The sequence below is a fragment of the Larus michahellis genome, chromosome 4, assembly GCF_964199755.1.
Source record: "Larus michahellis chromosome 4, bLarMic1.1, whole genome shotgun sequence".
In the NCBI taxonomy this organism is placed as follows: Eukaryota; Metazoa; Chordata; class Aves; order Charadriiformes; family Laridae; genus Larus; species Larus michahellis.
The window spans coordinates 90,858,758-90,883,176 of record NC_133899.1 but is presented as its reverse complement, the minus strand read 5'-3'; the positions used below and the strand labels follow the sequence as shown (position 1 = coordinate 90,883,176).

General features: G+C 45.7%; 1 protein-coding gene and 1 long non-coding RNA gene across 8 annotated transcripts in view; both read right to left on the bottom strand.

Moving 5' to 3' along the window:
- ANO1 (anoctamin 1) overlaps nt 1-18,667 on the bottom strand; it is an 83,586-nt gene extending 64,919 nt beyond the window's left edge. For 4 of the 7 annotated variants that reach the window (XM_074586342.1, XM_074586343.1, XM_074586344.1 and 1 more), the window contains exon 1: nt 18,252-18,667. In XM_074586342.1, the coding sequence (XP_074442443.1) occupies nt 18,252-18,519 (268 nt within the window). In that variant the 5' untranslated portion in view covers nt 18,520-18,667. Of the gene's footprint in view, nt 1-17,837; nt 18,006-18,251 lie in introns of those variants that run through there. The other 3 variants (XM_074586346.1, XM_074586348.1, XM_074586347.1) reach the window with 2 other exon arrangements.
- Nucleotides 18,668-20,754: 2,087 nt separating this feature from the next.
- Nucleotides 20,755-22,611, bottom strand: LOC141743128 (uncharacterized). Its single transcript, XR_012586954.1, has 3 exons — nt 22,515-22,611; nt 21,190-21,274; nt 20,755-21,093 (listed from the first exon to the last, which is right to left on the bottom strand). It is a non-coding gene; the product is annotated as an uncharacterized LOC141743128 (long non-coding RNA).
- Nucleotides 22,612-24,419: the final 1,808 nt, after the last annotated feature.

Here is a 24,419-nt window from a genome sequence, read left to right as displayed (position 1 = left end):
TTCCAAAAGCATCAGTGTTCCAGTAGTGACAAGGATGAGGAATAACAACACAAAGAAAAAGGACAGAAAAGTGGAGCCATTCAAGCTTCTCTAAACATACCATTTTTTCCTGTACTTCCATATAGCAGTAAAATATTTTTCTATAACATCCTTCACCAGAAAGTCACCTGAGGCAAAATTAGAAAGACATCTTATGTTTTTCTAAGACTGCAACAGCATGAAATAAGTGACCACAAAGGCCACCACAGGGAGGGGGGTTGGGAATAAAAATCCAACAGCAACAGCCATCAGTTCCCCCATTTACACAACAAATAACGTCCGTGTGATACACTTCACTTTCATTCTCTGCGGCCAAGCCACAGAAAGTGGATTTTCTCACTGTCATGATGTGACTTTGATGGCCTCCAGCATCACAAAAAAACCATACGATAATCTTCTATACATCATGAAAATTCTGAAAATGGTATTAACAACACAAAATAATTTCCCCTCACACTTCCCATCGACATTTCCTGTATTCTGAAGTTCAAAATTCCTATGAAAACCCCAGCTCGGGGGGGGACGGACATGGAGAGCACAACTGGAGCTCCACAAAAACTTAACGTAAAGATAAATTTTTAAAATACCCTACATATAAACTACAAACTGGTGTGCACTGTCAGGATTACCCTTCACGAACAATACATGCCAGCGCCTACTGGACTGCTTATGAAATTTGCCATTAAATTTAAACACTTCAGAGCACGGAGAAGAGCCCGTCTTGCTCGCCCATGGCCAAGCGTGGTTTTAATTACATTGCTGAAGAGAGACTAACAGCTCCGGGGATGAGCATAACACATGAGCAGACCCAGTCTTTTGAACGGGACTACTCATGTGCCTAAGTTACACCCGTGCTGCCTGAACCACAGCTTTTCAAAGTTAAGCAAATTAACCGGCCAACCTTAAGGACATTTGAAACGAGAGCATGGAGTGGGGCATCAAAGGGGAGACAGGGCACTCTCAGTTGCAAGTATGCACGGGCTTACTGCCACCAAAATGTCCCGACACGCTTCCATCATGTTATTTTCAAAGCAGCTGCTGCCCACTGGCACTGCCGAAGTGTTTAATTACATGGAGTAAGCGTTGCAAGCCCGCCGCTGCTCCTGCCCGCACGCTGAGCCATCAGCACGGCCGCCAAGACGGGCACCCTCTCGCCCCAGGTGACAGGACGCAGACCACAGCCGTCACCTGCAAGGTGGGTCCTTCCCAGCACCTACACAATTTATTTATGTTGGAGTCCATCCCTTGATCCCACGAAGCCTTGGTGCCTGTCTTCCAATGCAACGTTCCTGAGGCCACCCAAACAAGCAGAGTAAGAAACTTGAACGCGTACCACCATGAACACTGGTTTAACAGGCCCTTTCCTTAAGAGGCAAAGGAATCGGTTCTCATTTTATTTTCAGGGTGCAACGGCAGCTAGTACCAAAGAAAACAGAGGTGGAAATACTTTTCTAAAGCCCTTTCCAAAACATTTCACATCTACACACCGGATGATGGACCATGTCCACACACTACGCGATGCTGGGAGCAGACGAGGGATTTCACATTTCAGAACCAGTCAGGAGTCAAAACATTTTCCAGCGAAGGGTTAGCCCGTTTTCTTTCAATTACCTGTACAGCGAGTGGGAAAACACTAATACAAGGGCTTAGAAATTCTACAGTTCGTAACCCTTATGGTCCAAATTCATGGTTTGAACGCCTAAATCTGCCAAGACAACATGCATCTTCCCCTCTTCCCTAACTAAAAGGTTCCTGGGTCCCATGCTGCAAACTCCCAGGCAGTGAGCAAGTCCCGCTCCCACGGCAGTTTTAAAGGATAGAAATAATAGCCTCCTATGTTTATAATTATAGCTTTAATAACACTCTACCCCCTTTCTAATTTTTCCTTCAGGCTCCCTTTTTGGCCTCTCCTCAGTGACAGCCTCTCACAGACGTTTCCAAACTGTAACACATACTTTGGTGGCTATCAGTTCCACTTACTCCAGACAGATTTTTAACTTGATGGTTGCACCCCCTCCCCCCTCCAGAAAAAGAAAATCTAACGGTCTACAAGTTATTCTCTCATGAAGCATTATAAAGAAAATTTAAAGGATGAGCTTCTCTTCAGTGCTCTCAGACAGGTTTAGTATAGCAGCAGGTTTTACACATCCACGTACAAACCCACCTGTTTACTTTTATCTGGACTTTTTGATTGGGTTTAAGTTTTACACGCATCAAGTAAGGAATGACAGGATCATCGTTTCAAGCTGTAACGCTATTACGTAAATTAGGGTGGGAAGAAATAGCGCTACCAAGTCCAAGGAAAGGTGAAGGCTGCATGAGCAGACTCATAAATGATTGACTGAGTGTTTAAGCAAGAGAATGGTGAGAACGGAGCAAAATCTCCTCAAAACAGTGAGAAGGCTGATCCGTAGGGGCTGTCCACGTCACTCTGATGAGCTAAAGCTGGTATTGCTGCAAGATCCCTGCTTCTAAAGCCACAGACAGTGGAAAGCCAAACACTTTATTGATGCAAGTTCATAATTGTACTGTATAAATTCAGTGACACAAGATGGATCTTTTCCTCTTTCTTTTAACAAAGAGTTCCTTGACCCTATGCTGCACACCCCTGCTGCTGTAAAACATCACTAAAATACAGAAAACACAAAGTGAAACACTTGCTCACGCAAACTTTGGCAAACTCTTGCTACAAGACACCAACTGATGCAAGGAGCCTACTGGATTCGAGAAGGGCTTTGACACATTTTACAAAAACAGCCTTTCAAACAACACTCTACCAGCCAACCAACCTGGAACTCAGATGTTTTGAGCCTGAAAGAAAATTCTTCAGGGGCAAATTATCCTCTTTCTGTGTGGGCTAAGACTTCTTGCCCCGTTCTTGAAGGAGGCTGTGGGACACGCCTGGAGGCTTGGGGGAGCTCCAGCCTACAGGAACACACTGGTTTGCCACCGCCAATTTCTGTGCCCTTCCAATTTGGCGAGTAAATATTCCAATGCCTCATCTGTGGACTGTGCCACAGATGTGTAACAAATCAGCCTGTGCACGAGAACATCACCCAGATTTATCCATTTTTAAGAGCTTTAAAAAAAAAAAAAAATAGTCTCCTTCCTCCCAGGTGCAGCCTCTCTGGACAGCTCTAATGCTCCCACGTCGGTCCCAAGAGGACTCTTGTGTTTCTTCTGGTCCCGAATGCTCGATCCCAGCGCGCCAGCCCCAGGAGCACAGCTGCCTGGCTCTGCCTGTGACTCACCGCTCCTCCCCGGTGCCCTCCGACCGTGGGAAGCGACGGGAGACGAGGGCACTCAGCGCCTCTCGGGGTGCTCAGCCTCGGGACGTGCTCGGTGCTGTGGGAGCGTCACTGGAAGCAGAGAGACGGCAAAGCCCCGGCTGCCTGCATCGCGCACGCTCAGGCACTGGCGAACTAACAAATCGTTTCATTTTTGGAGACCCCGGTGTTTAAATCTCCTTTCGGTCACAAGTACTGTTCTGATAATCTACTTTTGTTTTGGAAATACGGTCTGCCATTGAACAACCGTACGGTTTGGGAGCCTGCTCAGTCACGGCAAGGAAGGTTTGGGGCTTGCAGGGACCTGAGGGCTGGGACTGACCTCCACCAGCACCGCTCTGCGCAGGAGTACTCACCAATACTCCCAAGTGCTCGCCTGACCACACAACAGCATGCTTCCAGAAAGAAAAAGGAAAACAAAAAAAAAAAAAAAAAAAAAAAAAAGGGAAAAAAGTAGTATTCGTCCACATGAACCCTGGGGACAGCTTGGGAGCATCATCTCTTCCTGCAGATGGAGATCCTGTAGCCCCCGAGCTCCCGCCCGGCTCCGGGGGTGCAGCACGTGGGATGGGAGTGGGGGGCACGGCTCCCACAGCCAAGGAACTGACACTCCAACAGCATCCAGCTGCTCTCTGCAGCCATTGCTTCCTTCCCCAAAATAACCAGCTGCTTACCCCAAATCCCCAAACTTAACAAATAGCTGGGGCAGTATTTTTTTTGGTATGAAAAAGGGAAGGTATCCAGACAAAAAAAGAAAAAAAGAAAGAAGAAAGAAAGAGAACAGACACAAAATTAAACAATTCTACCTTAAAATAAACTCTGCAGTATTATCTGTCTCTTGTCAAAAGTTATTAGGGAATAAAAGTGACAGACTGTCTACTAAGATACATCCCATGTCCAAGTGACATACCTAAAACTTGTCAGAGATTTCCCTCTGTTGTGTCTGCTTATCCTTAGTGCCCACACGTGTTACGTTGCTGTATATTCTTGCACGGTGGAAGCACTTGATTTATTTGTTGAAGGGAAAGGACACTTTTTTCCCACCTAATTTTACTCTTCTGATGCAACAGGTCTTTGTCTGTTCCTCACATAAAACAGAAAAGTCCTCGACTAAAACCAGACTCCACATAATTATTTTTCCTTAAAAATAAAGCCAATAAAACTGGCAAGTGCGAACAAAAATGGAACTGATCTATCAAAGAACTGTAAACGGATTTTCCTTCCCTGCACATTCTTCACATTAAGAAATTACTACTGGTCAATATTAAAACCAGACAAATTACGCGGTGCTTTGGTAAAAGACAGGATAAAACAACTCATGTGGACAAGTTACAGGAACGGAGAAACGAGATGTTGCCTCAGTCCAGACAGCAATTAGCTTTTGGGAACTCAGTGCATGCTCTCCGACCCTCGCCGAGTGTGGCAAGTAGGGTCTCTCTATAACCTCTCAAATCAAAACTGAAAAACCCAGACTTGGCCAACCCTGGGGGTTGTTTGAAAACTGGAGTTCAGCCTCAGCTTTGATGTGGCTGTGGACTGGGTGCGTTCCCATGAAGTTTTAATTCTTACTAAAGCTGCAGAAAGGTAGTGCAAGGACACTAGGAGAGTTCAGGAGAAGCGTCCTGTCGTGGGGGGAATATGGAAAGGGTCTTCTATGTGGTGGCCACATACAGTGTAACCAAAAACTTTCCAAGAGATTAAAAAATATTGGCAGTTAAATATCTGTATTTTTTTCTTAGAAGAAACTTTAAATGAAAATTAAACCAAGGAAATAAAGCGAGTTACAGCTATTCAAATAGCAAGCGTCCGGATAATGGGAAGGACAAAAGAGCAAGAGAAACATTTCACACCGAAAGGTGCACCCCCCGGGTGCAATTACACAAGAGTTTACGTGAGTCTAAGCGAGTGCAGGTTGTGTGTCAGAAACCTGCCTCCACCATATCAGCTGGACAGACGGAGAGAGAGAGATCTTATCCGTTTAACCCTGGTAGAAGCAGCTTAAGCGCAAAATTTCCTTTTATTTCTTCATCTATTTGTTGTTGGGGAACATCTGAAACTCTCTTTTCCATACTGCGAATACCTGCTTTTATTTTCATTTAACTTAAATGCAACTTGAGCGTAGTGAAGGAAACCCAACAACAGCGAAGCGTTTCTTTCTTACCCAGCGCTGTGACGAATCCATAGCCTGGGGTACCGGGACACCCTGCCTTCCCACACTGTTCCTCAGACTATCCCAACACCAGCACAACATTGCTCCACAGGACGGCATCATCCAGTTTTAGAGTTGCCATTGAGTCAACGAGAAGAGAAAATCTCTGGCCAAAGGTGGCGCAGGAGGTAGTTCATGGCTAAACCCTAAGAAACCCCATGGTCACAGAGGGTTTCAACTCTTAATATGGTTTAGATTAAAATTCTATCTGCCTCTACAACTTTGATGAGATTTTTGTTTTCTGCGTCAAGGCCGAAAGCAACGAACTAAGACAAAGAACTTGACACATACAGTCTCCAACATACAAACAACTGACTGTTTCCATAGAAAATTAGGGAACAGAGAAACTGAAGTAACTCTAAAAAAATGAATTCCTAATTTTGTAATAAAGGCCACATGGTCCGCTCAAGTAAGCGCAGAACTGGAGAGGCAGAACTGATTAGTTTTAACCCAAGACCACTACTGATTTCAGCTGTGACTACGTGCATTTTTTCTTCAACTCAGGACACGTCCCGGTGTCTCGGTCAATGGGAACCGCAGGGCTCACCTTCTTACTTAGCAGAGCATCAGGGGAATTCAGTATTCAGCACATAATCAAATCAAACAGTGAATGAACTTACTCCAAAGTAGGAGTTCATGAAAAACACAGAGCAAAAACAACACCGCTGTCCGAATTTTTGTGGTTCAGTTTGAGCCTCTTATCTGTACTCACTGGAACAATTTTGGTCTGGGTTGCACACAAACTTATTTTGTACACCAAATGTGAACACAGTTCAACAAAGCAGAAAATTAGCAGAAATGCCATTGGGCAGTTAGATATTACAAACACCTTTTGTGAGATTTTATCACCATTACATCAGACTCCGGATTCTGCCCTAATTTGGTAATAAACCGAAATTCTGAACCCCATCTTACAAATACCACAAACCCAAACTCGACCTTGCCTCCACTGGCCATCATTATTAACAAAAAGTCACTGAACAATAACGCTGGCATTGTAAATTCACGCAAGGAATAGTACTTGCAAAGGTTTCGGATGTGAGCTGAAAACCCATTTAGTTAAGAATATTTTATTGTGGAAAAGGATGTGGAAACAGAAAATAAGTTAAAATGATAAAGAGACCTGAATAGAAACCCCACGGTTATAAATGGAACAGTTGCTGTAAGCAGATAGTTCTGTACATCCACATCTGCTCCAGTTCAAAGCAGTTCATGTGAACCAGGGGAAGAAACTATTTTTTTCCTTTAGCTTCACTGCTGCAAACCTATCTTCTTCCAGGCCAGGGCAGGGAGTAGGGAGAGGGAGAAACCACCATCGGTCTCCTGGCGCAACCCAAATTTCAACGAGATGGGGCTGCCGCTGCCTGACAGCTCTTCTTGCCATTCCCCATCTCTCTCCCCGCAACGTTAAAACACATTTAGAAGAGAGCGGCAACATTTGCAAATACTTACGGCAATTAAAGTTGTTTGTTTCTGCTAAACCCGAGGCGTCTGTAGCTTAACAAAAACTGTGGGTTTGTTGCTTTACTCGCAGATAGTTTCTGTTTCACAACTGTCCCTGCTGGGGCCACTTTGATGATAACGTGGGAAACGCAGGCAGAACAGCCAAACAGGGAAATAAATATATAAAAATAACGAGGCTGCTCCAGGACTCATTCAGGTTCCAGAGGAGCTCAAATTTCCTGCCCGTGGGCAGCTGAAACGCTTTCCCTACCCAGTTCAGCCTCTGTTTCTGTAATATCTTCTTTTCTCCTCCTTTTGAATCTTAAAATTAACAAAGAAAGCAGCTGCAAAGAGGACGTGGTGCAAAGAAACAGAAAAAGCAACAGCATCAAACTTGGGAAAGGGTAAAAGTTGAAGTTAGCTCCAGTTACGAGAAGCCTTTATTTTCCTATTTATATTATTAAATGACAGCACATATACGCCCTTTACCCAGTGCATGAGATTTAAACGCCTTTTTTTTTTTTTTCCGCATCAGGTTGTTTATCCTGAAGTTGAAATACGTTTGCCGGGGTCCCTGATTTTATTTGCCACCTGCAAAACATGAAAGCTTCCCGCAACCGAGCCTCTGTAGGCAACTGCTGGGGCTGACGGACAACGTGCTCGAGTCGGTCGATACAGAGTAATTGCTGGACTGAAATCAATCGCAGGCTCCCAGGAACTGCTTTGACTGGATTTTACTTTAAAGATTTAGTGCCATGACTGGTGAGATGCTGAACTCCTCAATTATCATTAGACATGTGCTTCGCTTCCAAAATTAAGATGGATGGCAAAATCTCCGCTGAATTCCAGAGCGGAGCTTCGCGAGAAGCTACCTGAACCACAAAAATCCTCCGCTTCAGCTAAATAGTTCTTAAACCCCCTCAAACAGACGCATGAATAAAGGGTCGGGGCTGTATGGTGAAGTGCTGCTCATGTGTGGAGGAGAAAATGCTGCGCGGGGTGGGGAGTGTGCTGCGGGTTTCCCTTGAAAACAGAGAGGCACGGAATCCGCCGGGACACGCGGGAGGGTCTCGGGCTCAGTTGCCCACTTCCCACCAAAACCGGGGCTATTTCTAATACTTAAGTGCTTTACTGGACGAGGGCCAGAGGGCACAGCAAATTGCAGGATACAGCCCCAATGAGCTATTTTGAGAAAATATACTGAAGAGAAAGAGAAAAGGGGAAGCTTTCATTAATTTATATTATCAAGACAACAAGAATCTTGTTTTGGAAACAAGAATCTGGCTCCTTTAACCAAAAGCTTGTTAGCAAAACGCTGCAAGGAGAAGGTTTAAAAATTGCATTCATTCATCTGCCATTTAGAAAGTATTAGTTTTTAAAAGCTTAGGTTTGATTTACACGCCTCTGGTTTGTAACAGAATGTTTAAAATCTAACCATCTAACCCAAAACCTGTTTCTGCTCTTCCACTGGTAATTAGTTTGCAGTCTTTATTATCCCACTACTCAGTTATATTGTCAGATGAACTTAAACGGTTAAGATAATTAAAAATACTTTATCGCAACACACACCAGTCCTTACAGCCGCGTAAGAAGGGTACCGGCGAGCACGATTTCTCTTGCAGTCAATGACCTGTCATTACTCAGAGCCTGTTTGAGAGACCAGATTCATTCTCAAATGAAAATGATCAGCTGTAATTTTAAAAAAATAAGCTATTTCATTTAGGCCAGATTTTCCAGGGTGATGACACTCAGCAGTCCCCTGCAAAGTAAAGAGCAGAGTGAATAAGCACAGCCTGACCGTCTCAACTCCATTTCTTAACTAAGGAGCACCTAGAACAATTTTACTCTTAACAATTTTTAATTTGGGAGAGATAACACACCGCTCTGCTTCGTCCACTCTCGCCTACACAATGCATGTGGTCGCATCCTGGACAAACATTAACTTCTCTCAGCTGAATCCATTTCACGTGAACTGAAATGACAATCCTTGTTTCCTGCGACCTGTCAAACTCCTAGATTCAACACATCCGTTCTTGCCGTATAACAGAAGTTCTGCGACAGCAAACGAATGCGATGCAAAAGGAGTTGATGGGCTCTCCCAACAGCTCGCTAAAGCTTATGAAGTCCTTTAAGACCAGTGGGTAAAGAAATAGTTTGGACTTCTAAAGCACGTACAAAAGGGCTAGAACGGGATTTCTGTGTTCCGCCTTTGCCTCTCAGCCTGGCTTCCTACCACCTGAGCTAAAGGAGGATCTCCTGCACGTCCTCGTGCATCATTATTCAGAAACAGGATCTGTTCCTATTCCAAGAGCCCAAACGTCATCTTACATCTTGGGGCACGCGGAGTGAAATATTTCTACAAAGTGATTGAATTTGAAATACAAATCTGTAGCACAGCAATAATTGTCTCTGTTAGCTGAAGTACATCCTCGCAACGTACCTTAGGCTGTTCTCTCGTGCCTTTTAGCTGGTCTCAGCTATCTGCCAAATGGATTATTGACAGCAATTGTAAAGATGAAGTAGCATTTCAAATCTACGTCCCTGTCGATGTCAACACGGAACCCTGGGAGACTGTTCCCAGACAAATTGATGGAGCCTGCAAACACAACCCTGCTAGTACAGTGCTGACACCCATATACCCAGAAACGTGTGACAGCAGTGGATCCTGGAATATGAAACACTGTCCCTGTCTACTTATAGAAGACTTTCATTTAACTCACTGGAACTGCAAACATGGATCTGGGGGAAGGTTATTGTTTTTTGAAGCTTTGATTCCTTTTAATTTACTCGACATTTAGAAGTGAAGCACAGAAAACTTCTGCAATACCCTACAGAGCAGTTCTCAGAGAAGCATTTGCTTTCACCAGGCAATCCAACAGCAAGGATAGCTGAGGATGAAGAAAAATGAGAAGAGAAAGAAGGGAAGGAAGCAAGGCTACCCATAAAAGCAAAACCAGACATGGTGCACATAAAAATGTGAAAAACGTATGTTTTGGCAAGATCAGAAAAGATATATGGATAGCGTGTGGACAGGGAAATCTCTCATTATCTTCCACTATGTACAAGGTCAAATAACAGATCCCAATATACCGCACAGACTTTTAGTAGAGCTGAACTGAATGCATTTAATCTTTTGAATACATTTAATCATTATTTGAAATGAAAGTTACGGATTACTCGATTCATGCCCTCTATACAATCAGACATGCTGATGGAAATACTGGAATATGTTGACACTCCCTCTGCATTCTTCTGTTTGTCAGCAAGTCCGCTTCTCCCACGGGACACAAAGTCAGTCCTATGAGCCATACCTGAACACACGGGTATGTGGATAAGGGTATACTCCAGACAGCACAGATTCCTATTGTCCGGTATACATTACGGTGTCTTTCCTATTCAACATACAGATGTGCTGCTTAGCAACAAAAGGAGGTACCCCCCAGATACGTTCTGGGAAAGGAAACGATGCTCAGCATGTTTTAAGTCAAATACTTCCCATTTCTAAAGAGCAAACCAATGTTATGTTGTAAAGAGCATCCTTACGTTTTAGTAGGCAACCACCACAGAAAGGGGACCACTTCCTGAAACCCCCAATTACACTAATTTATTTCCAGATCTGTTTGATTCAAGTTTATGATTGGTTTGGGCACACGATCAGCAGCATGGTTGGCTGGCTATACACCCTAGGAGGCTTAAATTTGTTAAAGTATGTTGCTTGAGCTGTTAAATGAAAGTAACTGTTGCTTTGGGTGTTGGCCCGACCAACCTTAGGAGTAGCGTTAGAGGAATAATTAACTGGAATCTCACTTGGCTTTTACTACTTTAGTGATAAACTAACCTTAAAAACCCACTCACTCATTTATTTTTTAACTTTGCACAGAGCTGGAAGGTCTCACCACCTTGGAAGAAGATGCAGAAAGCAGCAGCAGGTAGCTTTTCACCTCCGTGCTGCCTCTTTCACCTGTGGCACCCCGGAGGCACAACCCCAGAGCCAGCCCTTTCCCTCCACGAGCCCCAGGCTGCAACTCCGTCACCTGGCTAAAAAACTGGAAACAGCCTGGCTCCACATCCTTACTTTGTGACTCAGGCTCATTTCTGTTTATACTCGTGTGAGCCGAAGAATGACAATGACTAGTAGCTATATAGATAAATAAAGTATATTAAGTCACAGGAAGTAAAAAGGGAAAACCATTAATTTATTTTTAGAAACCTGTTCTTGCCATTCATCAGAAAAACAACATTCAAAAGTATGCAGCAAGATACAAGCATCTGGATGAGGCTTGCTGACCACATACCAACATTCAGACTACACACAGAGAGCCATTTTCCTTCTTTAGACCGGTCTCAGACTCCGTGCCAGGAACACAGGATACAGAGAATAGTGTAGTAGTTTCCACTAGCGAACCTCGGGAAAAGGGTGCTTTCACCACACATGCTACCGCTGCTTCGACATGGTCTGCTTAGATTTATCCTGTCAGCGGTCCTACAGCTGATACCTCTCTTCGGATACACCATGGCACCAGCCGGTCCATCCCAAACTGTTCTACACAAACCTCCCATCAACAGTGTCCACACCAGGCTAAACGCAAGGGAAAAGGTCTCAAGGTCTAGATCGGCTTCTCCATATAAATAGGCCATGCCAACGCTAACCAAAAACAATATGGTGATTTATTATGGAGCTGGATGCCCAACTCCCCAAAACACAGCAAATGCAGTACACCCACGCATCCCTTTTTCCTCCTCTTGCTGGGTTGCCAAATACCATGCATCCATCAGTAGAAAACCTCTTCAGGACAACAGCGCCGCAACATACTGAGATGAATTTAGCGGTATTTGCATAAAAGCTTCCATCTTTTGCAGTCTGCAGTAGATTTCTTCTGGGCAATCACACCACGAGCATAAAGTCATACCGTATTTTGAATCTTTGCCTGCCAAAATCCGGGGAGAATCGCAAAGCACGTTCATTGACATGTCTTGCAGTACATCGTCAGCCAAGACGCTACGGTACAAATGATCAGACATAAATATAGAATAGGTTTTTCTTTGACTGTTAATGCTGCACCGGACACATTTCTGCCACTTTCCTTAATTCAACTCAGTAAAAAACTAAAACTTTGACTGATGCTTATCCCTGAAACTTCCACCTTAGCTCTTGTTCCTCTTCTTAAGGACAATGATAAAACTCCCACGATATCGTGTTGAAAAGAAGAGTTTTAAAATGCATCCAGAGGACTCTGCATTCCTTACTTTTATCTCTAGGATGTCACTGCAGTCAGTCAGTACCTGCTCACTTTTCATATTTACTTTTTGAAAATGTGTCCCGAATCTGCACTGGAAATGGAATTTAGTTGCCAACCTTTCCCCTTTTTTACTAACTGAGTGCTGTGAAATGTATTTCTCTCTCTCTGGACAAAATTCTTCTCAGTGAACCTTACTTATCAACACACAGATCCCTATTGCATATTCCAAGTTTGTTCTGCAAGCAGGACATCAGCTGACGTCAATGAAGATGTACAAGAGGCAACAAATATTTGCTATGTGTTTAGAAAACAAAGTTTTTTTCCCATTCTAATACATACTCACCAAGCTTCTCCCTAGACAGGATACAAATAGAGAGAGAGGTAAGACAGTAGGACCGGGAGCCAGGAATACGTAACTTGTAATCACTGATGTCATGATAAAAGTTCAATAATTTATAAGATATTAAAAAAGCAGTTAATGCCTGCAAACCACTCAGCCTTTTCGTAACGGACTTCAGATTTTAAAACTCCCCCAGAGCACTTACACTCGTGTGCAAAAAGTCATAGGTGTTTGTGTCAGTTTGGAAAAAAGAAAAGAGGTTCTATTTTTCAGAGCTGCGGTCTGAAAGGACATCTCAGTGACTACATATATTATTAATACACCACTCATAGGAATAAGAATGTACATCCAGGTCCTAGTACAGATACAGAGCTTCCAAGAATAAATCAGATATGCAGATAAGGTAAGCAGGCAAAGATACTAAAGAGGAATGGCACCAGATCTATCATTACTACTATTCTTTTTATCGGTTCAAATCTGGAAATAGTTTCCGTAATGGCTGGAAGGACAGACTGCCAGTAGAAAGTTCAAAGATGTGAACTGTGGGAGTCTGGAGAAGAGAGAAAACACTGGCATGTGGGGCAGCCGCAGAGGAGAGGCAGCGCTGCTCTGGGGACAAGGCACTGGAAGCAACAAAGGCAGCTGAAACGGCGGAGCCGGCGGCGCAGCACAAAGAAACAGAACAAACGAGAAGCGAGGATGTACGCAGGGACGCGGGTCAGCTGCCAGCAGATAAAGGCTGAAGGATAGAGGGAGGTTAGGGGGCAGGGAGAAGGGCTGGCCCTCCCACCGGGATGGAGTACTACTTTCAGAAATAGAGGGATGAGGGATACAAATCAAAGGCTAAACCAAATAAATAAAAATCTATTTCCCTCGAGGGCATGTGGGCTAGCCTGCGAAGCAGCGGTGGTGACTAATGCAGCCCAGCATGAGGAGCTTTGCTTCCTGCGCATCCAGGGCCTCCCAAGGAAGGCAGCCATTGCGGTCGTTTCTAAAAGGCCTGTATTCCCCATAAATTACCTTGCAGCGACAATGGAGACACCACTATCTTTTTGCTCTTCAAAGTACCGGAAAAAAAGTTGCGCGCTGTTTCTCACATCACTCCGTTACATTACTCAGGTCTAACAGCTGGCACAAGATGACTTAGCACCCCTGAAAATAACGCGGTGACAGGGTCCCAGCAAGGCGCGGAGGCTGCCAACCCTGGAAAGTTTGTCATTTGTAAAACCCCTCTTGGGGTTTGCACCTACGGCAGAACCGAGAGTCCTGCCACAATCTCAAGTTTGGCAGCAAACACGGGGGAGGTCGGGAAGGTAAACATTCCCATACCGGCACACGCTGTCCCCAGCTAAACTGCTTTTGTAGTCTCTGAAAGTAAGCAGAACTATTTCACGCCACTATTGCTAACTTGGCTTGTATAATATAATAAAATATGAGGATGTGTGCAGAAGTACTTTTTCAGAATCCCTGAAAATACTCCCAAGAAAAGAAAGGAGAAGGGGTGGCTTCTGTTCGTGGTGTCTAACGGTTTACCTGCAGACTGGCCCAACAACCCTACGTGAAACGGATGTTTGAGAGATTCAGTACCGCAAACTCCCCATCATCTTGCCGAAGGACAATGGCAAGGACTTGGGACAGGCCCTCCTCTGTAGCCTGCTCAGTGCTTTTGGCTTGCAGAGATCTCCTCCCTGTGCTGACCGCCCTCTGCAGCAAGCGAAGGCACAGCAGGGGGTTCAGCCTTTCCACGGGTCAGTGCAAAGATTTACAAGCACCTCGGTAATACAGAGCAGGACACTGCGCTCCGTGCAGAGGCTAACGTGAGCTCTTTCCCGAGAAGTCACAAACCTTGCCGTACACTGCGATACAGCCGTATACTCAGCGTGATGCTCTCAGCGAGAACAGGTTCTCCCTCCTTTGGCTCCCGGAGAAGCCCCTGCTAAGGAGCACATCAGAGGTGGCTTGCTGAGGACCTGGCTGCATAAGATGCCAAGCACGGCCCAGTAAGCGCTAAGTATCCCCACTAAAACTGGAGGGAAAATGAGCAAACTTAGCATTCGTGAGCCTTTCACACAGTAAAGTCCCAAAGTTTGTTACAGCCCCTTCCTTTCTTCCTTTTCCCCAAAGTGATCCTAATTTAAAGCGAGCCTTATTTTCCAACCACAGCACGTCCCCAAGCATTTCCTTTTCTCAAAATTGCCAGAATCCAAAGGGTGTAATTACAGTCAAAAGGGACATTTTTCCCTTCCTGATGCCAATAAATACTGCTACTTCCCAGGGTTACTCTCCTGCCTTCTGTTTTGGCATGCTGCTTTTACCCCATATTTCATGTCACACCCGTACAACCGCAGCGGGTAGCCGTAGAGCTACACGTTACCTTGCCAGTGCATCCACATCTACTCCGCAACGCCCCATTTCCCACCACCCCAACGCCCTGCGAGAGCTCCCAGTGACCGACAAACTGCCCTGCTTGCTGTCAGTCTCGTACAGGACAAGGCACGCTTCCCGCAGCGATTCCTGCAGTCCAGCGCACCGTCAGAGCTGCCGCTTCCCCTCTGTATCTGCTCGTCCCCAGAAATTAATAAGTTATTACTACAAATTAAAATATTAAGTTAATGATGTGCCTGACTGCAAGTTACACAGCTGGAAAAGAAGTCCTAATTAAATCAATACAGTTATTAGTCCCTTGTCACCTCTGATTAATTATTAGCTTAATATGCTTCATCATTTTCACCGTTAATGGAAATAGCTGCAGTGCTACCGTGGGAAGCAGGGTAATACATACGAGAAACCTACGGAGCCGTGCTGGAAGTCCCAGCTCCGGCTTGAACAACATCTTCCAGAGAAAAAGGGGAGAGCACTTCATTTTCCGGGGTGATAGTCTGGCAACACTTAAGTGGGTGACAAAAAACTCTCACGGTTTCCAAAGGGGTCAGATGTTCGCTCAGGGAATTTTTGATTGCCGAAACGTAGGGGGTATAGACTTGATTCCTAATCCTGTGCTTAGTCCTGAGCACTTGTCCCAGTGCCTTTAAGGCTTTCTGTGAGGTGACAGGATATCACCGCGGTCCTTTCAGAAGCCAACACTCCAGTGCCTTTCCCTACAGCCCCACCCCGAGTCTGACCCTCGCCCCTTCTTCATTACATGCACTCGTTACCCCAGAACATAAGGAAGGAATCGGCATAAAATAAGCTGGGAGCCATCAGCTGCGATGTCGGGGTCCTCAGGCACAGATGTAACTGAGGACACCTGTCCTTTCACACCACCGAAAGAGCCAAAAATGCTGTACTGAGGTCACTTTTTTCAATGCTCGCAAAAAATAAAACAGTGCTTTGGTTGTAGGTAACTGATGGTATTTACCCGGAGCTCAGGGGAGTGTACACTCCCCTTCGTTTTCCTGTCTTCTTCATCCTCTCACTGACCCCAGCTCTTCCCTAATTCCTTGTAACAAGCAACTTTTCTTAGCTGTCTGCAGGAGGTTTTTCTGAGCACAAAGACCATGTGAAAACATCAAGGATGGGACTCCACGTGTCTCTCCAGCAATAGTGCAAAAGTTACCACAGAACCGGACAGGATTTTTACTGCCGCACATGGATCCGCTATGTAATTAGACAGGAGTTTCATCTTATAAACAGCTTTTACAAGCAAGCTCTTTTGGATAGGTTATCAATAGAAACACAAACGTGCGCTTCCGAGAACAAAACTGCTCCTTGAACTCATTAATGAGGCTGGTACACAGTGTTCACGCTGCTAATGGGTGATTCAGTAAATTAAATAGAGAAAGTCACTGTAAAATACTACGTAAAGTTTCTCAAAGAGCCACTCAAACAATTTCTCAGGACTCTCGCCCTATCACTGCGATTACCTCATGATAAAGTGCCACCTGCCCCATGAGTAATGGTAGAGCTTTCTAGTGCCATTTTATCATTTAGTCCTCTTACCGATATCTCTCTTAATGTACTGCGATAACGCTTCAGCTTCCCATGCTTTGCTCGCCTTCCATTTCAGCTGTGACAAGTTTGAGCTCCTTCTTATTTTAATAAATAAGTTAATGTGAGACAATCAGTGGCATGCAGAAACCCCATCCCCTGGTATTTAGATATAAAGCCCAGATGGTTTGTTTGGTGTCAAACATTAAAGAAATAGTTTTCTTTTCATTCTGAGCACTCTGGCTAGCCTACGGTTTGATGGGTGTACAGCATTTCTTTGAGAAATGGGCTGAACTCCAGTGAAATATTTGGCTGTTTAAAGAGTAGACTCTAGGATAACGGTTTTCATGGGAATCCAAAAAGAGGGAGTAAAGAAAAGGGCTCCCCGTGCTATTCTTAGCTGCAAACAGTTAGATTTGGAATTTTGATTGTAAAGCATGGAATTTATAAATGGTGCCATGCTAAATTTACTTCATTTGTATACAATTCAGCTGGATAATCAAGTGTGTTCCAGCATGTTCCTGGTTAGCATCTCGGTTCTAGTTTTATTGTCTCTAAACTGGTACAAAAATGCGTTCAGTAAATAGTGCTTGTAAAATTTGTGTTCCAGTGCGTGTGCGTGAAGGTTTTATACACAGTGTGCGTGAAGATTTTATAGAAATGCACATGTGGGTGCACACGCATGCACACAGACACGGAGCTGTGATTTATTTCTAGAGGGAAGCCAAGGAAATTCCCACCCCCTACCATTTAAACGATCGGCTCTTTGGCTCTAAACATTCTGTAACTTCTCAGCCAAGGAATGTATTTTCCCCCTCCAATATATATAATTTATTTTGCTGCACACATTAGTTAATGATACAAAGATACATGATTTAGCCAGTTCTGTAAAAACATTACTGACAATCTGAGGCAAACCCATTTCATTTTATAAGGCTTTTTTTTTTTTCTGCTCATCTTCCGTGGCAGAGTGTGAATTAACAGCAATCATCAACTCAAGGATTTATCCCATATACTTTGTACTCCAGCAATTTTTCATCATTACATTGGCTTCCTAGGGTTAGAAGAGCTTTTAATTACTATATTAACTCAGGTAAAGAGGACTTTACACCGTTTTACATTTTCGGGGGCGGGAGGGGGAAGACGGGCGAGGGCTACTTTATTTCCCTGCTACTTCGCGGAGATTATTCCCGGATTTTTAAAAATAGGCGATGAAACGCTAATAATAAATCGCTTATCGGGGCGCTCGGGGCGGGGGGCCGAGGCGAGCGGCCGCCCGCGGAGCCGGTTTCCCCATCGGGAAGGAGCGCCCCCCCCCCTTCCCCGCACCTTCCCCGCCGACCAAGACTTACGCGGTCCCCAGGGCGCTGCGGCGGGCAGCCTGCGCAGGTGGATCTCATCCTTATCCATCGCCTATCCGAGCCCCGCAGCCCAGCTCCCGCTTGGTACCAAAGTGAACTTGCCAGGATCCCTCCTCCTCCTCCTCCTCCTCCTCCTCCTCTTCCTCCTCCCTTTCCCTCCCCCCCCCCCCCGCCCTCGTGGTTTTTGGGGGAGGGCGCGTTCATCCAGCCAGCGGCACCGCGCAGCTCCCCGCCGCCCCCCGGCCAGACTTTAAATAGGGGCGGCGGGCGGCGGCCCGGCCCGCCGGGAGCGCGGCCCTCCGCGGGGAGCCGGCCCTCCGCGTCACGCCGCCGGCTCCGCCGCTCTCTTCCCCCTCCCGCCCGCCCCGCCGCCCCCGCGGACCTTGCGCGGAGCTCCGCGCCTACCTGCGGCGGCGGGGCCGACCTGACCTTGGGCGGCGGAACGACGGCGGCAGCTGCCGGCGAAGGGAAGGCGGTGGCGGGGGGTTGGGGGGGGGGAAGCGCGTCCGCGAAAGGTCAGCGCGACCTGCGCGCCCGCGGGACGGTGGCGGCCGCGGAGCGCCCCCGGGGAGAGGGGCGCCGCCACCGAGCTTCCCTGGAGCTGAGCCTCCCCGCAGTGCCTGAAATGAAGCCCATTTAACCGCTTCCCCGCTTCGTTTCCTATTTTTTTCATGGCTGTTAAAAGCTCCCACACCTTTCAGTTTAATAGAAATAAAAGAAGGCAGGAAAAAAAAAAAAAAAAGAAGAAAAAGAAAAAGCACGTCTTGGTCTTCACCAAAGTGAAGCCGTCATTTGTGGCTGCCGGTGATAACTCTCCCCTTGCCCAAGGTACAGACTAAAGCCCCCCCAGCCCAGCTCCCTCCTCTTTCACAGACTGGCAGGGGTTGGAAGGGCCCTCTGGAGATCATCCTGTGCAGCCCCCTGCCAGAGCAGGGTCACCCAGAGCAGGTGGCACAGGAACGCGTCCAGGCGGGTTTGAATGTCTCCAGAGTTGGAGACTCCCCCACCTCTCTGGGCAGCCTGTGCCAGGGCTCTGCCACCCTCAGGGTAAAGAAGTTCCTCCTCCTGTTGAGATGGAACTTCCTATGGTCAAGTTTGTGCCCATTACACCTCTCGTCCTGTTGCTGGGCACCACTGAAAAGAGCCTGGCCCCATCCTCCTGACACCCACCCTTTAAGTATTTATAAGGGTTGATATGATGCGCCCCCCCCCCAATCTTCTTTTTTCCAGACTGAAAAGACCCAAATCCCTCAGCCTTTCTTCATAAGAGAGATGTTCCAGTCCGCTCATCATCTTCGTAGCCCTACTGCCCCACCTGTGACACATTTACCTCCATCCACACCTGAACAGCCAGGGCCCCATTTCTATTGCTGCCGGCCTTCCCCATCCCGGCTCTGGTCCGGGAGGGATGCTCTGAGTGTCGCAGTACACACCAACAAACTTGGGCCCACACAGCATACCACCGGTTTACCTCTTTGCTACCTTTTTTTCTTTTTTTCTTTTAAAGCGTGAGGTGTAAAATAGCTGCCACTCGCTTTTTACAGCTCCAGCTGGATGGCTGCAGTATTTGCACAGCATTCCAGGGTTATTAATCTCCACGGATTTAAACCCCTCTTCAGTGCCCCACAGGTCTCCAAACCTGCTGCCTGATCCCGGGCTGCTGCAGACACCCACTTTGGCAAAACTGACATAGATTTATCTGCGCCATTCTCTGACTGCTTTCTCTTTTTTTTTTTTTTCATCTGAGACAAGCACTTAACCCTCAAAAAATGCGTTCAAATGAGCGCAAGGGCTCTGCCAGAAGGAAACAGGCTCAGCAGGCTTCCCACCTCCTGGCAGGCAGCCCCCAAGTACCCCACGATCGCTCTTCGAGGGCTGCTCGCGCTGCTGCTGCATCCAGGTCCCTCCCAGCCTCAAAAGGGACACTGCCGAGCCACACTTCGCTGGTCGTACTCACCCCTGGGGCTACAATGAAGCTTTGTGTAGCCACAGCCACTTGGCCTGTGGGGACAGGCGACCTCCTCCCCCCTTGCTCAGAAAACAGGGTGCCCAGCACCACTGCGGGGGGGTAGCACAGGGCTCCCCACCGCACGAACAGTGAGGGGACGCTGCTCCCGCTTAGATCACGGTCCTAATTCCACTCTCAGCTCTCCTTTGTTACCAAAAAAATAGCGGGTTACGGCTCAGATATCTCTCCGCGACTGTTATTTTTAAAATTGTAAAAGCATGTTGCTTGGGTTAGTTGAAAGTTCGACACAAGGCACCGAAAGCACATTGAGATAAATATATAAACAAGGGAATTTATGCATATGGATTTTTCCTTTATGGAATATAATCTCTAGAGGATTTGAAACTGAGTCAGGATGCTTTTAGGCTACATTTTTTATCTTTTTACTCCTTTTTAACTTTTGTGCTTCTTTGAAAGAGTGTGGATTTCAACTATTTTTAAAATACCCATTACTTAGTTTATTATTAGCAGAAGAGCGGGCAAGTAGATTGTGTTGAAATGGCTTGCTTAACCGGAGATCAAAGGCACTTGGGAGCATGCTCTTTTTCCTTTGCCTAAAATTAATTTATTTTGGATGGCGATTTGCGACAGAACCAAATGTGGGCACAGGACCAACATATATATTTGTTTTACGAATGTGAAACACAAAGAAATCTGGAAGTAATGCCAGATTCCAGTATCCTATCTCATAATGACCACAAGCTCCGTGAGCAACTGCTGACTACAGCTGGGGCGGGAACCCAGCCCGGATTTAAGCGCGTACAGGGCAGGCACAGCATCAAAGGGCTGCCTTTTCTGCAGGTGATTCTCTACTGAAAGGCCAGACAGAGGCAGGCCAGCTGATCGATGACATCATTTCATGACGAGCTTTTTGGAAGTTTTAGTCTGACAAGCAGGATTTAAAAAAATTGAGCTTGTATTCCAGCCCCGTGCATGGAAAAAAATAAAAGTAAAGCTAACATTGCTGCCTCTTTCCAGGTGTGTAAGTGTTAACGGGCAATCATTTCTTTTTAAAGTGTCCTGAAAATTAAAATACATTGATTGCCTAGTATTATTTCAGAAGGTCCTGGGCTGACCTGGCCCAGATTTGAGTGGAAATGAGGAAACCTCGGTGTGCTGTGGAAGCTGTGCTCCACCTGGTTGCACTGAGAGGCAGCAGGAGAAGTTTCCTTCCCACTGCCCTGGATGAGCCCTAGCAGATCCCTCAGCCGCTTTGGAGAAGCCCGTTGTTGGAAAGAGCTATAAAGATAACGGGAAATCATGAAATCACGCATCTGGATAGAGGCTGCCAGACCGCCATCACCCCGTACCGCTTCCACAGACTATTTCGTTTACCTGTCAGTACTCCCTGGACTCCTCCCTGTGCGCGCGTACAGACTTTGTAATTAGACTCACGTCGAAGGCTGGACCACTCTTGCACCTGAAGTGACAGAACAGAGCAGTGGGGCTGCTCAGACTCTGACCGCGCACGAGAGCAGAGGAAATATGATTTGTCTTTTCAAGAGCCCCATGAGCTAAAATAGGCTGTTGAGCTGATAGGAAGCAGAGACTCCAGCTACAGTTTTCTTCCTTAGCGTGTGATAAACCCAGTGTGCCATCTCAACACATACTTGTGAGAAGAATGGTAAAGGGACAGAGAATCTACTGTCTCTGCAATAAAACAAAAATGCTTTCTTAACAATTTAGGAAGGAGACAGTGCTGCTTGGCATCCACACCTATAGTAAGTGCGCTTGCTGGAAATATTTCTAGTCTGCTCCTGCAAAATGTATTGTGTACCTTTATAACAATAATAATGCAGTTCTCAGCTCCTGTGATTTGGAGCCAAGCAAAAGCTCCGGGTGTTAGGGGTGCTCATGCTCTGGGAAAATGCCTGGGCATAACGCCGGCCCCACCATCTCGACTGGCAAAAGAGACCAACGAGGCCACCAACCCCCTCTCTGAACTATTTTTATGAAGTCTTTTACACTTTTGAGGGGCACGCAGCAAAGGCAGGGATACACTCCAGCTCTCTTTTCGGCTGGGGCATCCGGAGATAAGAGCCCATATCCCTGGCAGCCACCCGAAACAGCATGAACACAATCACATGATGGTGAAACAAACGCTGGCCGTGGCTGTGACAGTGGCGTACCCCCTGCCTCCTCGCCTTCCGCACTACACACAGTGCTCTCCCCGGCTGTTGTTGATGCACACGCGGAAGAAAAAAAGTTATGTTGTATATGAGGTAGAGAATCAGGTTCCAGAGGGCCCTAAAGCCACAGGCAGTGCAGGAAAGATAAACGGAATGATAAATCACAATATAAAAACTAAGGCATACCCAGAGAAATTAGCAGGTGGCAAGATGAAGATAAACAGGGAGAGATTTTTTCCCACACAATAGACTGAAACCATAAGATTATTATGTAAATTATATAATAGTAAATATAACAAAACTATGGATACAGAGCATCGTTACATTTTCTGCAATACAAGCGAAGTCAGAAGCAGAGCTTTTTTTAAAAAGGGATGAGAAACGTTTATGAAAAATAGGTCCAATGGTGTCTACTGTACAAAGTAGCCTGGCTATAATTTTCAGCTCAGTAAGCTCTTAAGCCTCTGGTTGTTGGAAAGGCATTTGTGGGGAAGGATGTTCTGTTTCTTATCTCTTTTCCTTGCTACTTACCACTGACAGACACTGGGTCCTGGGCTAGACGCACCTCAGAGCGTGGCAAGTCTTTTGGCTGTATAACACTTGGTGTTTGTATAGAGCTCATGTACCTAAAACACCAAATAGTTTCGTTGTTATGAACTCATTTAGGTCAAGCGTAGCTCTGTGTTGGAATTATTAAGCAGATACTGCTAAAAAACATTATTTCATCAATGCCCCAATCTTGCAAGTGCTTCTGTGCGTGCTTATATTAAATATTATTTCTGTGAACAGTCTCTGCTTTTTTTTTGGTGTGTGATTTAACATTTTGCCAAAGTTGAGTGAGAAAAATGTTACTGTTTGTAAATAGTAATGTCTAGTACGCCCAAATATATGCTCAAAGCTGAAGGCAGTTTAAGGACTGAATCAAACAATGTCTATAGTGAAAAACATCCACTACTTTGCAGGTCTTTGCCTGTGCCAATGGCAGAAGCAGGTTGGGGGGGTCATCACGCACCCCCTAAATTAAGAATAAATATTTAGGATGACTGATTTTCACAAGTTTAGACAATGTAAGAGAAGTGAAAAAAAAAAGAAGTTCTGCATAAGAGCAGAAAAAAAATTAGAAGACAATTCCCCTGTTTCTGCGTAAGTGAGAACTACTCCCTTTCTCATGTCCCCATGAAATGCTTTCACTAGTTACTTTTAGCCACTATGGATATACGCAGGGTTTTCCCATTAATGCTGCTGAAGTTTCCAAGTGTCATTTTACAAAAGTCAGAGGAACCTCCCACTTCTTCCCTCTGCAATTTACAGTTGGAAATTAACACCACCCAAGAGCCCAGCCAGGACTTTGAAATTAAATTAGAAGATGCTGTAAACTGTGTCCACAGGAACGGCAAGAGAGGAGATTTGACTCAGACCATGTGAGTCACAGTTGGTCTCCGAGTCTCCCCTTGCGACTGATGGAAGGAAATTATGACAGCCGTGGCTAGCCCAGCTGCGCCGGCCGGAGGGGTGGGGGAGTGAAACTGAGCCCGCTCCGGTTTTTTTTTTTAACCCTCTGTCTTTGGATCCAATCCCCCTCTCTACCCCAAAGCAGATTTAACCGGACCCAAGCTACTGCTGATCTGAGTTTTCCCAACTCACGAGATTGCCATCATCAGTTTCAAGCTTCTGTAAGAATCTGGCTCTATGCTTAAAGGTATACTTGAGTTTACGAAAGTTTTTCCTAATCTCAATCCCTTCTTGCTGTAGGGCGAGTCTGTCAGTCCATAGACACCTCCATTAGTGTGTTCCCTTCTCTTTGACCTGTGCGGCTAACAGTTAGCAGCAGCGATTGATTATCTTCTTGAACTGCAGCTTCAGTTAACTAGGACAGGAGAAATAAGAAGAGTTTTCATGTATCTGTGTTTTTCTTTTTTGCAGTGTACAGGCCAAAGCAAAAATCAGCCCACAGTGCTTCCGTGTGCAAACTGCAGCTGCACGCTGTGACCTGCCTCTGGATCTATGCTCTTAAGCAATGAAGTTTTAAAAAAAGCAAATTGCTTACCAGGAGTGACTCCTATAGTTTTACTGCCACTTGAATCACACAGAGGAAAAGAGGGTGAAGTATTTACCTGTGACTTCACTTGCCACTCCACATTTATAGGAGCCAGTTTCTCCCTTGACACACATTTAGTCCAGGTGTTCGCTGTAAGTTCTTTTTTGAACCTGCAATTATTGCACCATTTATAAAGGAAGCAGCAAAATCTTTTTTTTAAGAGACAAAGAGGCACTAGCAATGATTCAACTTAATGCCCTTTAAGTGGCTTAGATACTAGAAGAACATAGCCCATGTGCTACAGTCATCTATAGGGCAGAGAGACAGCAGAATTAGCATCATGCACGGACTGGCAGCCCACTAAGAGACAACTTTTTAGCACTTCATTAACAGTAATG